At 50.4% G+C, this 15,013-nt stretch overlaps 5 protein-coding genes across 5 annotated transcripts; 2 read left to right on the forward strand and 3 right to left on the reverse strand.

Moving 5' to 3' along the window:
• Positions 1–212: 212 nt before the first annotated feature.
• Positions 213–2,753, forward strand: FIESC28_06913 (uncharacterized protein; the record flags this gene model as incomplete). Its single annotated transcript, XM_031161055.1, has 1 exon — positions 213–2,753. One exon carries the CDS (start codon positions 213–215, stop codon positions 2,751–2,753), a length of 2,541 nt encoding a protein of 846 aa, XP_031014858.1.
• A 186-nt stretch (positions 2,754–2,939) lies between these two features.
• FIESC28_06914 (uncharacterized protein) lies at positions 2,940–4,116 on the reverse strand (the record flags this gene model as incomplete). Its single annotated transcript, XM_031161056.1, has 2 exons — positions 2,940–3,258; positions 3,305–4,116. 2 exons carry the CDS (start codon positions 4,114–4,116, stop codon positions 2,940–2,942), a joined length of 1,131 nt encoding a protein of 376 aa, XP_031014859.1.
• An 825-nt stretch (positions 4,117–4,941) lies between these two features.
• FIESC28_06915 (uncharacterized protein) lies at positions 4,942–6,744 on the forward strand (the record flags this gene model as incomplete). The annotated part of the gene is made up of 5 exons (XM_031161057.1): positions 4,942–5,118; positions 5,170–5,647; positions 5,708–6,146; positions 6,197–6,438; positions 6,491–6,744. 5 exons carry the CDS (start codon positions 4,942–4,944, stop codon positions 6,742–6,744), a joined length of 1,590 nt encoding a protein of 529 aa, XP_031014860.1.
• A 2,662-nt stretch (positions 6,745–9,406) lies between these two features.
• Positions 9,407–10,588, reverse strand: FIESC28_06916 (uncharacterized protein; the record flags this gene model as incomplete). The annotated part of the gene is made up of 1 exon (XM_031161058.1): positions 9,407–10,588. One exon carries the CDS (start codon positions 10,586–10,588, stop codon positions 9,407–9,409), a length of 1,182 nt encoding a protein of 393 aa, XP_031014861.1.
• A 685-nt stretch (positions 10,589–11,273) lies between these two features.
• FIESC28_06917 (uncharacterized protein) lies at positions 11,274–13,904 on the reverse strand (the record flags this gene model as incomplete). Its single annotated transcript, XM_031161059.1, has 1 exon — positions 11,274–13,904. The coding sequence occupies one exon, from the start codon at positions 13,902–13,904 to the stop codon at positions 11,274–11,276; it is 2,631 nt and encodes an 876-aa protein (XP_031014862.1).
• Between the last annotated feature and the right edge of the window lie 1,109 nt (positions 13,905–15,013).

The following is a 15,013-nucleotide window of genomic DNA, read 5'->3' on the forward strand; positions in this document are numbered from 1 at the left end:
AGAAACCATCACGAGCTACGGACTTGACCACGATTTGCCGATGCCAACGTCGGACAATGTACACCAAGCCCGTTCAGCACTTGTCAATGAGGCCATCTTCGAGAAGGATTCCCCGCTAGACCTCAACATCATATAGATTTAAATAGAAGCTCTCCCCGCATTCATCATCATTCTACATCATCAGTCTCTAATCTCATTCACACATCTTCATCATGCCTCAACGCGAGCGTATTCCCACATACTGGGGCAAGGACCCCTCTACAAAGGACTCTTCCGCTCCTTCGGTCCATCTCAAGTGCAACGACTCAACTCTTCCCTTCGAATTCTCCTTCGAAGCGGTCCGTCCTAATGTCTTCCGCACAACTTTCACATCCGCGACTCACCCTACCCCTCCTCATCCTAGCGTTCCCCGCGCTGAGACAAAACTGGATGGCGCTCAGCCTAATGTGACCTCTTCTGAGAAGGGCACCAAGATCCAGATTGGTGATGTCGTTGCCAACGTCGATTACTCTGGGGAGACTCCTCTTCTTTCAGTTGGCTTTGAAGGAAAGGATCCTATTCTTCAGGACCTTCCAAATCGGTCTTATACCATGAACGGCGATGGTGTCGCTCATTATACCATGTATAACCGCAAGACTTTCCATGCTGGTCTTGGAGAGAAGGCTGCACCCATGGATCTTTCTGGCCGGCGATTCCAGCTTTCAGCGACAGACAGTTTCGGATATGATGTCCACCGAACAGACCCTCTCTACAAGAACATCCCACTTCTAATCAACGCTACCCCTCAAGGCTGTGTAGCTATGTTCTCTACCAGCCACACCCGAGGCGAGTACTCTATCGGTTCTGAGATGGACGGTATGTGGGGTTTCTACAAGGTCTACCGTCAGGACTTTGGTGGTCTTGAGGAGTATATCATCACCGGCAAGACTCTGAAGGATATTGTTCAGACCTACGCTGAGTTGGCAGGCTATCCTCTTCTTGTGCCTCGCTGGGCTTTCGGATATCTGTCTGGTGGTATGAAGTACTCTATGCTTGACAGCCCACCCGCAGGCGAAGCTCTCATCGAGCTCGCCCAGAAGATGAAGGACCACGACATTCCTTGCTCAGCATACCAAATGTCCTCCGGATACACCGTGGCTGAGAAGCCTCCCAAGAACAGACACGTCTTCACATGGAACAACCACCGATTCCCTGACCCTCAGGACTGGATTAAGACATACCACAAGATGGGCATGCGCCTCATCGCCAACGTGAAGCCTTACCTGACATCATCGCACCCCGAGTACGAGAAGCTCAGGGAAGCTGGTGGTTTGTTCGTTGACTCGCATACCAAGAAGCCCGCTGTCACTAAACTCTGGAGCGCCGGTGGCGGCGAGAGAGATGATGGTGGACACATTGACTTCACTTCTGAGGCTGGTTACAACTGGTGGTACAATGGTATCAAGAAGCTTGCGGAGGAGGGTATCGATTGTATGTGGAACGACAACAACGAGTACACTATTCCCGACGATGAGTGGGAGTGTGCTCTCAACGTCGGGAAGGACAAGCTCAATGTCCCCGAAGGTCTCGAGAAGCGTCCTCAGGTTGGTCTTTGGGGTCGCAGCTTGCACACCGAACTCAACGGCAAGGCCTCTCACGATGCCCTTCTCGCCGTTCACCCCGACTCTCGTCCTTTCGTTCTTACACGCAGTGCAACAGCTGGTACTCTCCGCTACGCATGCAGTTCATGGAGCGGTGACAATACTACTAGCTGGGACAGCATGCGAGGATCTACCGCATTGGGTCTCAATGCCGGTTTGTCTCTGATGCAATGCTACGGACACGACATTGGCGGTTTCGAAGGTCCCCAGCCTGATCCGGAGCTGCTACTTCGATGGATTCAGCTGGGTATCTACTCTCCTCGTTTCGCTATCAACTGTTTCAAGACTGGCAAGGATAACTCTGTCGGTGATGTTATCGAGCCCTGGATGCATCCTTCCATCACACACCTTGTGCGCAAGACTATCAAGCGTCGTTACGCTATGATTCCTTACATCTACTCTCTCGCTCTCGAAAGCCACAAGACTGCTGCTCCTCCTCAGCGATGGGTCGGCTGGGGCTACGAATCTGACCCCGAAGTGTGGAGTCTTCTCGATGGAGAGGGACAATACTGGTTCGGTGACTCCATGCTTATCGGATGTGTGTCCCAGCCTGGAGTCAGCAAGGCCAGAGTTTACCTCCCCAAGGCATCTGAGGACGACGAGGGTTACTTGAACCTCAACGCACCCTACCAATACCTCGAAGCCGGTCAGTGGGTCAACATCGATGCTGAATGGCACGGTGCCGGTATTGCTGTCATCGGCAAGGTCGGCCGCGCTATCCCCGTTGGTCGAGACGTCCAAGTCCTCTCTCCCGGTGAAAAGGAGAACGTCGCTGACCTTCCTCTCGACGATTACCGAGCTGTCGAGATCTTCCCTCCCCAGAAGGCGTCCAAGGGTGGCAGGTGGCATGAGAACACATGGTATGAAGACGATGGTACCTCGGTGGTTACGAAGAACAAGATCTCATCTTATACTCTGTCTTACACTGCTACGGAGTCTGAGGTCAAGGTCAAGTTCTCTCGGGATGAGAGCTCTGGCTTCGAGGCACCTTGGAAGACACTTGTTGTTATTCTGCCGTCTGGTGATTTGAGGAAGGTTGTTAGCGAGGATGGAAAGCAGGTCAAGTCGCTGGGAGTTAATGATGAGGGTAAAATGCGATTCGAGCTTCAGTAGCTGTTTCCAAAAGCGTAATGATTGATTAGCCAATAAAACTTTCACTGTTCCTTCTCATATCTTGTTGATACCAATATTGCTCTGAGAATTATATGACAAGATATAAGAATGTCGTATTCAGACTTTGCCTAAGCCACTCAGTAAAGCTGTGACTAGAATCAGTCTTCGACTGATTTTCCACTATTCCTAAGCCAGATGAGACTCCTTTCCAGTCTTCTTCTCCAGCATATGATGATCAAACAAGATACCTCGAATCCTATGCTGAAAGTACAATGGCCCCTGCTCCAGTTTAGGATGCATTTCTCCATTGACGAAAACTCCTGCATTGAGGTTCTTCTGAGCGTTGTTGCAAAGCCATTTGTCCTCAGCGAGAATCCTCTTGAACATCTCATCAATCGTTTTGAAGTCTTCATCGCTAGCATCTTTGTGTCGATAAACCTCATATTCCATGGAACAGTGACTAGCCGAAGTAGGAACGCAACGCATCAAGTAAAAGAAGTTGGGACTGTCATGTCAGATCTTGATTCAGGTTTGGTGGAGGTTTTACTTACGAGACGGTCATGCAAGCATTAGGAAAGTAATAGTTGCTCACTATCTTCAAGCCTGACTTCTCTGCCTCCGCGGTCGTGTTGGCGAAGTGCTCAATGTTACCACCCTTGGTATCGACTCGATAAGCTGAGAGGTCTGCTACAGCAGCAGCATCGGGATGAGCGGTCTTGCAATGATAGCATTCGTTGTAATTGTCCGCTAGTGTCTTCCAGTTATAATCGCCGCTCATACCCCAGGTGTGGTCAAAGTGATAGTCCTCGAAGTTGAAGGATTCGTGTCTCGCCATATTGTCGATGTTTCTGAACTCGGTTGACCAGTCTTCAGGGATCTTTGAGTCATCAAGATTGACCCAGATAAACCCCTTGGCGTCGACGCGTACATGAATAGGAGACGGCTCTTTAGTGGATTCATTCAATTCCTCTGCATTACCCTTTGCAGGGTATTCATCTTCACTCGCAACGTGGAAGCCATCAATGCTCCCTTTCTTGGTCTTAACGAGAACGAAACGGAAGCCAGCCTCTTTAAATTCCACCTGGGATCCAGTCTCAAAGAATCTGAGCTTGTGGCTAACGAGAATCCATTTCTTGGAGAAAATGGCTCGGCGCTCTAGGTCGTAGATTTCCTTAGACCTGTACCACGAAGATGGCAGCGCTCGGGCCGTAGACTTGAGGTCTTGAATGAACTTGGACTTGGACTGAGTTAGATTTTGCGAACGAGATGATAGTAAGTGCTTTTTGAGCACGGATATGAGTGTAGCTAGTCCTGCTAGAGTCAGGATGTAGGGAGTAAACGACGATGCGACATGGAACGACATGTTGGCAAGGATACATTGAGTCAGTGGGTATACAATGGAGACCGCTTAGCTGTTTTTATCTTGAGGACTTGACCGAATACAATCTAAGCTGTGCTCATATTCCAGCCACTGTCTCCAAGCTGTGGTCGGGAACGTTCCACGGAGAATCCGAAGAGATCCCGCTGGGTAAGCGGACCCACGGGAAGAATCCGTGTCGGTCCGCATCCGGTCTTTGGCCGACTACATCGTGACCCAATGCGATAACAAGTTGTATCTCTGGCTCCAAGCCACAGATCCAGCAATTGGGAAAGATCAACACAGTTGTATCATGTTTATCGCAAGTCCACATCTTCATGCCCGATAGGTGGCGAGTAAGACTTCGTAACCAACGTGGGAGAGTCCTGATCTCAAGACCTTCGATGCCATATGCAAACGCCGTTAAGTAGAATGTATCTGAGCATAACACTGAGCTCTTAGCTCTTACCAAACATCATGAGTAGAGTCATGTCTCTCCGTATCTCAAGTCGAGGTCAGTGCCCAACTACCCAGTCGGTTTCAAGGACTAGCAAGATACACTCACTCTTGGCTCGATAACCCGGATGTTCCCATTGGTGCCCGTATCTCTCATCTGTTACCCCGCGTAATCTCTGTGGGGTACTGGCTCTTAGTGTCTCCCTTTCCCCATTCTAGACTTGGAGGAGTACCAAGGGCGAAGATAGCCTTGGCTGTTAGTTTTCCGGTCTGTGATGTATAAGATAGAGATGGATCACGTTCAGTTTAGGATATCTAACTATTACCCACTTCTATTCATTCAGATATTTCATGCACACTGACTCTATCTCTATAATGTCGAACGTTCAGGATTCTACCCCGGCTGGACCTGGGAAAGAGAGTCATTCCGAGAAGGGCATCCCCAGCCCAGACAACGCGTCCTACCATGTCGTTTCTCATCATGCAACTGTCAACGAACTCGGTAACGTTGTAGACCCTGTTCTCAACGCAAAGATCCATCTAGTCAATGAAGTATGTACAGCCTATACCCCTCCCCACTATACCCCCTGCTAACTCCGCAAGACAATCAACGAGATCGGATGGACAGGATTCCACCTGAAGCTATGTTGTCTTACAGGCTTCGGCTTCGCGGCGGATTCCCTTGTCGCCTTCCTTCAGAGTGTCGCAGCATCCCAGGCATATCTCGAAATCGGCAACGGCGGCTATCCAACCGGCTCTACAATGGCTTTATATACTGGTCTTCTGTTTGGTGCTCTGTTCTGGGGTTTCAGCGCCGATGTAATCGGTCGTAAGATTGCCTTTAACACGACACTGTTCATTGCAGCTATCGCTACAATCGTTGCAGGAGCAGGACCCAATTGGGTTGGCTTTTGTGTCTTTGTCGCTTTTCTTGGCTTTGGTGCCGGTGGCAATCTTGTTCTGGATCCTACTGTTATGCTTGAGTTCGTTCCCGCGAAGCAGCAGTGGGTTATTACTGCTATTGCTGGTTGGTGGGGTATTGGACAGGCAAGTGCCGGGTTCATCGCTTGGGGTTACTACTGTAAGCTTCTTCACTATCCCATCTACTATAAGGGGCAGTCGTTAATGTTTGTTCTAATAGCTCGACCCGAATGGTCATGCACCGCAGAGACCGAATGCACATGGCAGAACAACAAAGGCTGGCGACTTATCATGTTTACAGGCGGTGCCTTGATGTTCCTCATGTCTGCTCTGCGAATTCTCATTATCCGACTTCCCGAAACACCAAAGTTTTTGGTGACATCGGGCAAAGAAGAAGAACTTGTGGCGATGCTTCAGAACCTGGCCAATACCTACCAACGACCATGCTCTTTGACAGTTGATGCCCTTCGAGCCTGTGGCATCACAACTGAATCTGAGCAAAGTGGACGTCCTTCCGCCTTCAGTGGCCTCGGTAAGAGTCTTTTTGGACATGTCCGGGGTCTCCTTTCCACCAAGAAGTTGGCTCTGTCTACATCCCTCATCTGGCTTTCCTGGACACTGATTGGCTTGGGATATCCACTCTTCTTCCTCTACCTGCCGTAAGTCATTCACTCTTCGCGCATCTAAGATCCTAGTCTAACATGAAAAGATCTCTCCTTAGCAGCCGTCTTCCCGATTATGCACCCTCCTTCACCGAGACATGGCGCGATTACACCATCACCAACATTTGTGCCATCTTTGGTCCTCTGATCGCAGCTGGTCTGGCTGAAGTTCAGTTCCTCGGTCGCCGATATACCATGGCCATCGGAGCTATCATCACAGCCATCTTCTTCTTCTGTTACACCATCATCCAGACACCAGCTCAGAACCTGGCTATCAGCAGCTGTATCTGTACGTTCTACCTCTATCTTGAAACGAGTAGGCTCTTGCTAATATTCTCTAGCGGTCTGCATCAACCTTTACTATGGTACACTCTATGCATACACTGCAGAGGTGTTCCCTTCTGCGCACCGAACCACTGGAAACGGAATTGCAGTCGGTCTTAATCGAATTATGGGTTTGCTTTCGGCAGTGATCGCTGTCACTGCAGACACTGCCACTGTAACGCCTCTGTACATCTCGGCCGCGTTATTCCTCGTAATGGCTATTATCTCTATTATTCTTCCCTTCGAGCCTTATGGACACAGTGCTTCTTAGCTGGGAAGCCTGTTGGTTGTTAGTTTAGTTCTTATTTTGGATCTGTAATATTATTTATTGTTCATGAACGCCTCCTCAGTGCACGCGAGTAATTGTAAACAAAATGAGTGGTGGTTGAAGGGCAAGAAGGCATCCTAGAACTGATTCATATCCCACCAATCCACATTCATATACAGACCCTCTCCCATAGGTCCCAGATTCTCCCAGGCGCCCCATGCAAGGTCATACGTAGCATTATGTTCACCCATTACTGTTTCGGAAGCCACAGTCATATCTTCAGTTCCTAGTTGGTCCATGTCCATCTGGGCGTCGGCTTCTCTTCTTTCCATCATCCACCTCGGGGGTGTAGCATACCGAGCTGTCGATTCTCGCATGTCAGCTGGGGGTGTATTCATCTCAGACCGTGAGACAGGTTCGTCGCCTCCACTGCTGGTCCAGAATGTCTGACTACGAGCACTTCGATCTCTATAATTTGGGAATTGAGGAGCTGCCACGTCTAGGAGTATCCATATAAGAGATGTTTTCACCGCTGCGGGAGAGCTTCTATTTTGTGTTGGTTCTGTTGATTGGATGAAGTGGTTCAACGAATCCTCCTGGGATATGTTAGCATCACCATGAGGTGTAAAGCTAGGAGAAAAGACGAACAATCGCTTTGCAAACCGGCCAATGGGTGGCCATTTCCTTGACAAGATTATGGCACAGCTCCAAATTCTCCACCGAAGACGCCTTCAACCTCGTGTCACTCGTCCGCGTCCAGTAGAGATGCAACGTACTTGCAATAGCGGCTGCCTGCGCAAAGAACGGATCCGACAAATGCAATCCTTTTTCATTGGCCGTTCTAATTAGTCTTGAAATCCAAGTGCAATGCCTCAAGGCTTTCTCGTAGGATGATCTCCAAAACGTGTTCCCACCTAATTTGTTCTTCGGTGTTTCTGCCATGGAAGTATAGAGACAGGGATGGTTAAGCACGCAATGAATAGCGTGGTAGGTGATCTGAACCCTTAGCCATGGGAGCAGTTTCAAGCGGTTGGAGTATACATCTTGACGGGATATCGACGGAAATTTGACTGCATTGTAGCTTAGACAAATAGGCCACCCCATCTCAACTTCGAGTAGTCGCGAGTAAAGTTTCGTATAATCTGAGTCCGGCTGCCATGGGTACTTGGCCTGCCCTTCAACACATTTGGCCACATAAAGCCTTATATCTGTCCAAAGGCTGCAAAGCTTCAGTGATTGAGACCATATATCGGCTAGTGGCTCCGTTCCTTCTGCCTTGGGGGTAGGAATGCAATCTGCCAGCGGATCCCCAGGTTCAGCAGATAATAACTGCGGTGAGCTGGTTTCTTGCAATAGGGATGGTAATAAGGTTGGAGCGCTGCATATGAAGCTTAGAAATTGAATGCTCCAGAATAGCTTGGACTTTGCTTCGGGGGTTGTGTCTAGATGGTTTTCAGGTATCAATTGGATCATGTTCTTTGCAAGAGATACATCGAAGCCTGCAGTAGTAATTTCACCAACTGATCAGGTGTTAGTAATCTCTTTCTCGCAGTAGAATACTCCTCTTACCGATGAAGTTGTAGTAGGCCAACAAACACAGTATCTGGCAGTGTTGAATCGTCATACTTCCTTGGGCAATAGCAAGCATCACCCCCGTTCTGGCACTTCTATAGTAAGTATCTGGACTTTCTAAGGCCTCTCCCATAAAGTCAGAGGTAGTATATGTGGTCAATAGGGCTAACATGGCAGAGACCAGACCATCAGATTCGTTTTGGGTAACCTCGTCAAACAGCCACAACGGTTGTCGATGGATATTTTGGTAATAGAACCGGACAACCCGTATTCCCAGATTATCTGATATAGGAGTTCTATATCGATTCAGTATGTTTTAATTAATGACTATGAGAGGTGGCAGACATACGACAATGGCTGTGATGCAGGTCTCTGCGGCGTGGGGACAGAAAAGGATGGCGCGCGGATAACCCTTTCAGGTGTCGATGTAGTCTCTTGTATGGAATCGGGTCTTTGTATCATTTTAGTAACAATTTACAGTTCTCATTACGAGGGTACCCACGCAACCCTGCTGATGAGACTGTCCAGCTTATCTTCAAGTTGCTCAAGTCGACTTGTCTACTATAGTCAGTCCTTATACAGTCGTTCAGTGCGTCAATACGTCAATGCTTCAAGGTAGGTACTTACCACGGTAGTATCTTGCTGGACTGCAGCATGGTCCTCTTGAAATGAACAGTGCTGGCGCAGACGGCTACACGTCGAACATCGCGGTCTTTCACCAGGACACCGTATTTTCTTGCGCCTTACCATCACCTTTTAGCGGATCCTGTCACAGTGGTTCATTGACTTGGCATACCTGCAATTATCACAAGCTTGCGCCACGCGCCGATATTGTCGTGTTCTAGGTGCACTCATAGCTGTGTATACATGAACTACGCGTGGGCAATTGATGTCTGGAGGAAGGTCATCGCGTTTTTAAGCAAATGCGGGGTGTCGGGCGCTAAATGTCAGCCCCATTTAGCAGTAATATTCCGTCCCACACCACTGTAATTTTGCGACACATGTCCTATCCCCAGATGGATCCGCAGTGAAGGGCATGAATGAATGCTATTAATTCTAGTCGTTTATTCTTTTGCGATAAAGCCAATTCTATCTACAATTTAGTTTCAGCCGCTACTCTAGGAATCCCAAAGTTAGAAATATCCTCCTTCGTAGCTCCATCAATTGCAAGCTCCGCAAGAACACGCCCAATAGCCGGCGCAAACTTGAACGCATGTCCACCACCAAGTCCGACAATAATATCAGGGTACCTCTTCAATGGGCTAATCACAAATTGACGATCAGGTGTGATAGCGTATTGGCATGTGATGGTTCGCAACGGCTCGCCCTTCTCAGGAATAAGGTTACCCATGAAAGACGTTAACTCATTAAAGAGCTCTGAAGAAGGGACAAATGTGCGGTTCTCGGGTGTCATAAAGTTGTTGGATGTGTCGCGGCCGGCTTTAATGGCGGGCTCGCCGTATATTGGGAAGCCGTAGAAGTAGTGATCGCCGGCCCAGATCCAGACAGGGAACTTGGTCTCGTCGAAGCGTGTGAGATCGGCGGGTTTGTAATATGTGACTTGCTCTTGCATAATTGTTAGGGGAATTTCTGAGCCAAGAGGTTTGAGGAGATTGTTTATCCAGGCATCGCAAGCCAAGATGACTTTGTCGACCTGGAAGCTGCCCTGGGATGTCTCAATTGTCAATCCCTTGCCATTCGCGTTAGGAATGACCGCATCCACGCGCGTCTTTTCCTTCAATGCTGCTCCATTGGCGCGAGCCTGATATTGCATCGCCGCAACAGACTTGGACGCATGGACAATGCCTGAGTCAGCAGTATAAATTGTCTTGACACCCTCCGGAACGTCAAAAGCCGGCCATCGTCTCTTGACTTCTTGTGCATCAAGCAACTCATACGGGATACCATTCGCATCCAAACTTCTCGTAAACTCTCCAGCACTCATACTCTTCTCAAACTCGTTCAGTTCACTCTCATCGGCAGCGGTCTTAGGGAAGAAGACCACGCCACCAGTGATGGTCAACATTTGAAGACCGCTGCGACGTTCAAGCTCAGCCCAATCTTTGTAGGCCGCGCGAGCGAGAGCTACATAGTCTGGAGATCCGTAAGATGTTCTTACGATGCGGGATGTGTCGTGGGATGAGCCGTAGACGTTGCCGAACTCGTATTGCTCGAAGCCAATGACGCTAGAGCCTTTGATGGCGGCTTGGTAGGCTGCGGCGCTGCCGAGGGCACCGAGGCCAACGACGGCAACATTGAACTTATTATTTGACATTCTGAATGTGTTGATGAGAATTTGAAGGTGATGCTACAGCTTGCTACGATGATTCCTAGGAGCACTTTATAATAGAGTCAACGGTTAGTGTAGATGGTCTCGCCCCACGTTACCTCTGTCCCCGCAGTCGCTTATCCAGTCTCATGATACTGCCCGAACCGGAGAGAATACCCAGTCTGCTTCCCCTCTCTACGCTAAATCCCCAGAGGCGCGGTATCGCTCTTGTTGCTGGTTATCGCTGTCACGTAAGTGAAGGAATCCGTCCCCACACGGAATCTTGGGCGGATTCTCTCGGATTTCCCGCTCACATACCGATCGCTTATCTCGTTGTGATAAGGCAATCGGCCAAGACGGTTCTATCTTAACAGCATGATAAAGGATAGATCATGAAATTATCATTTGGGTAGGCGGGCCTTCATAGTTTATATTAACATTAGCATCGCGACATAGTAAAAGGAAGCTGAGATAGGACATTAACATCAGTACCAACGTTTCACAGGAATCACATTTGGGTGTCAATTGGCAATTTTGGAGGCATGCTGTAACAGGTAATATAAGTTCATTATCATTGAAATAAATGCCAAAAGCTATCATGCGTATACTAAATCATCAAGCATGCATCATAATCATATGTCCAACATCATCCCATGGTACCAAACACTCATATTTCTGAGGAAACGAGTATTTAGTCGTATGCGATACCGGAAGGTGTACCAGAAGAAAGCTTGTTGTACTTTCCAGAGTTGGCGTTGTCCATGAGAGTGTGGTCATGCTCCTTCTTTCGCTCGGTGAAAGGCTCAGACTCACGCTCGGGTTGAGCGCCGGGCATGGACTGCTTGTTGGAGAAGTCATTGCCAGAGGTGTTACCCATCATACCAGTGTTCTCGGCCATACCAGACTGGTTACCAAGACCAGTGTTCTGGCCCATACCAGTCATGCCGGATTGGTTACCGAAGCCAGTGTTCTCACCCATCTGGTTACCAAGGCCAGAGCCGGTCATGCCAGACTGGGACTGGAAACCACGGTTGTTGTCGCCAGTGTTAAACTGGTCATTCTCACGTCGGTGGTCAGCAGGGTGGGAAGCGAGCGCACCGGCTCCAAGACCAGCGGCAGCACCAGTGGCGAGTCCAGCGCCTCGGTGGGAGTCTCGCTGCTCAGAACCAGGGTTCATAGCAGATCGCTCACTTGAGTAAGCGTCCTGAGAACCAGGGTTCATAGCAGAACGCTCACTAGAGTAGGGATCCTGAGACTGGAAGCCTTGGTTGGAGCCGAGACCAGAGCGCTCGTTGCGGTCATTGTCGCGACCGGCATGAGAGGCCAGGCCAGCAGCACCAAGACCGGCAGCAGTACCAGCAGCCATACCAGTGCCTCGGTGGGAGTCATGCTGCTGGTCGTAGCCGCGAGAGGAGGGGTCCATGGCAGAGCCCTCAGTGGGGTAAGCAGACTGATTCTCGTAGCCACGGTTGGACTCGAGGCCAGAGCGGTCGTCGCGGTCATGATCACGGCCAGATCGTGATGCAAGGGCACCAGCGCCAAGTCCAGCAGCGGTACCAGCAGCCAGGCCAGCACCACGGTGAGAATCGTGCTGCTGGTTCTGGCCCATGGGGTCCTTGTGAGAGAAGTTGGTGGGCTGGTTGGCCTGAGAGTCGTAGCGGTCGTCAGCTACAGCAAGGGCACTCAAGCCATGCATGTGCTGGGAGCCAGACTGTTGGGATGTAGCAGAGGGGTCGTAGCTCTGGTTGTCAAAGCCAGTACCGCGCTGATTGGCAGTACGGTCATCATCGCGACGACCATAGTGCGAAGCGAGAGCTCCAGCACCGAGACCAGCGGCAGCACCGCCAGTAGCACCAGTGGCAATGTCGCGACCGCGGTGAGAGTCGATGTCCTGCTGGCGATAAGGCATCTGGGTAGCTCCACCAGAGGAGGGGTTGGTGCCCTGGGTGCTGTAGTCACGAGAAGAGTCGAGACCAGCGGCGGGGTACTTGGTAGTGTGCTGAGTAGCAGAAGGGTCCTGGTAATCGCGGGCAGTGTTGTCGCGACGGTTGTCATCGTCGTGTCGGTCCCTGGTAGCAGCGTATGCTCCTGCGGCACCGGCAGCGCCAGCAGCACCTAGAGCAGGACCAGTCTTGGAGTGGTGGTGCTTGTCATTGTCATAATCACCGACACGCTCAGCATCATCCTTGTCCTTTCGGTGGAAGAGACCGCCAAGCTTGCTGTCCTTCTCCTTGTCATCCTTGACCTTGTCGTGGTGGTGGTGTTCCTTGTGCTCCTTGGGCTCCTTGTGGTCCTTGCCAAGAAGGGGGAATGCCCTGTGCTTGTGCTCCTCAGGCTGAGTCCTGTCGGCAGTCTGGTCGTACTGTCTGGGCTCGTCCTTGTCGTGGCGTCGCTCATTCAGCTTGTGAGCTCCGTATGCTCCAGCGCCAGCAGCACCAGCACCGGCGAGTCCTTCCTTGTAGTGCGAGTCGGATGTTCTCTCGTCGGGGCGTGTCTGATCACCAGGACGGCTGCCGTAGGGCTCTGTGTTGCCGAGGGTGTCATCACGGTCGCGTCGCTCGCTCAGCTTGTGGGCGCCATAAGCACCAGCACCAGCAAGTCCCTCCTTGTAATGGGAGCCAGATGTTCTCTCGTCGGGGCGCATTTGCTCACCGGGGCGGGTGGCATTAGGGTCGGTGTTCCTAGTGGAATCGTCGCGATCGCGTCGGCTAAGGAAAGTGCCACTCTCCAGAGTGCTACTGGGGTTGTGAGTAGCCTCTGTCGCACCGGAGTGTACATCTCGGTGACGTCGGGCTTCGTCTTCAGGGCTACCGTGGCCAATAACGGAGTTGTGAACACCGCCTTGGCTGGGGAGGTCACCCCAGTAAGGGTGCTCTTGGGTAGATGGTGCAAGAGGATCCTTCTGTCCCATTGTGCTGGACTCGGTTGTTCGGTCCAGAGTGTCATCCCGTCTACCACCGAGGGTATCGTCACGTCTGCCACCAAGGGTATCGTCGCGTCGGTCGCCAAAAGACTCGTCGCGTCTCTCAGACATGTTCTCATGGCCAGGCTTGTAGGAAGTACGGTCCTCAGAACCGGTCATTCCGACACTTGAGTCCTTGTAGCCATGGCTGCGGGAAGCGTCCTTGTCGCTCTCTGTCCAACCGCGAGGATCGTCAGCCTTGTGAAGCTTGTTGTGCTCGTATTTCTTGGAGTATCCCTCTCTGGTGTCGCTGGGCTCCATGTCTTCTGTGGGGAACGAACCTGGGGGATGAGGGGTAGCATCGTCGTTGGAACGGTCCTTGTGGAGAATCTCCTTGACTTTTTGTCCGAGGCCGCTCATTTTGGATGTCGGTTTGAGATTATGAGGTTTGGGTATAAAGAGAAAGAGAGATGAAGTCGCTGGGTATTATTTTGGTTGATGATTGTATTGGATAGAGATGTCCTGACTGTAATACTCAATTGACGCTATCATAGCTTCATATATAAATTGCTTCTCCAGCTCCCGCGTCGTGAAACAGGGACAGCTCCTCAGCTCTCAGCGTCGTCTACATCATCATGACCGCTCCGGGAACTAACAGATCGTGTGGGGTGCAGTCAAATCTGTGATTGACGTCCAGGTTTCCCAGCTTTGGTTGGTAGCATCCCTGTCGATCTTACTGTCTTGGGCTAAGGGCGACGCCGACTTCGTCATCCACATGCCCATCCGATTGTTCTCAACATCGGGAACGTACATTCAAACCTGGGATTACGTCTGCCTTTTTTATTTCCCTGGATGGCCTGGTCCAAATCAGCTGTCTTTTGCTGCACGACGAACGTGGATTGCATCATTGCGGCTGAAATGAGCCGTGGCTGGTCTGCCCAGGCCTGGGCGCGCGAAAACAAGATTGGAGGGAGCTGCAGTGTGTCTCTACTGGAACTTCCCAGTGGCTGGTGAGTCCCATTGGACAATATGCGCACGGTTCACCCCTTTCTTCTGAGAGCAGATCATTTAGGCCATCGATTTGACAGCTCACGATGCTCATAACAAGATGTGGTATCGTAGTTGGACATTGCAGTGATACCATGTACAAGGTGGATATTCACGTGGCCTGAGGGATACGGTACCATGTGTAACCAGCTCAATTCTTTGTCCTGGAGCTACCCTACAGCTTGTACGACAGTAAGCTCAAACAAGACAATAATCACATAATTGTTATGGCATTATGTCATTTGACCTCTTATTGCAGTTGATGATTTAATTTGGCCTATCACATTCAATTGATAAGTTTCTCTCTTGTCTTCTGTGGTTATAGAACCCGCATCGTACGCGATTAAGAGTCGAGCATTCAGATGGAAATCACCCAAAGAACATGCTTCTACCGTTAAAGCTGTGACGACCACGGCGTCATTTTAATTGGCTGAGCGTGTCGCACGGTCCCACTAAAGACGCGTTAAGAGGTACGTGACTTC

The sequence above is a fragment of the Fusarium coffeatum genome (genome assembly GCF_003316985.1).
Source record: "Fusarium coffeatum strain FIESC_28 chromosome Unknown BRIP53273_contig_148, whole genome shotgun sequence".
NCBI lineage: Eukaryota > Fungi > Ascomycota > Sordariomycetes > Hypocreales > Nectriaceae > Fusarium > Fusarium coffeatum.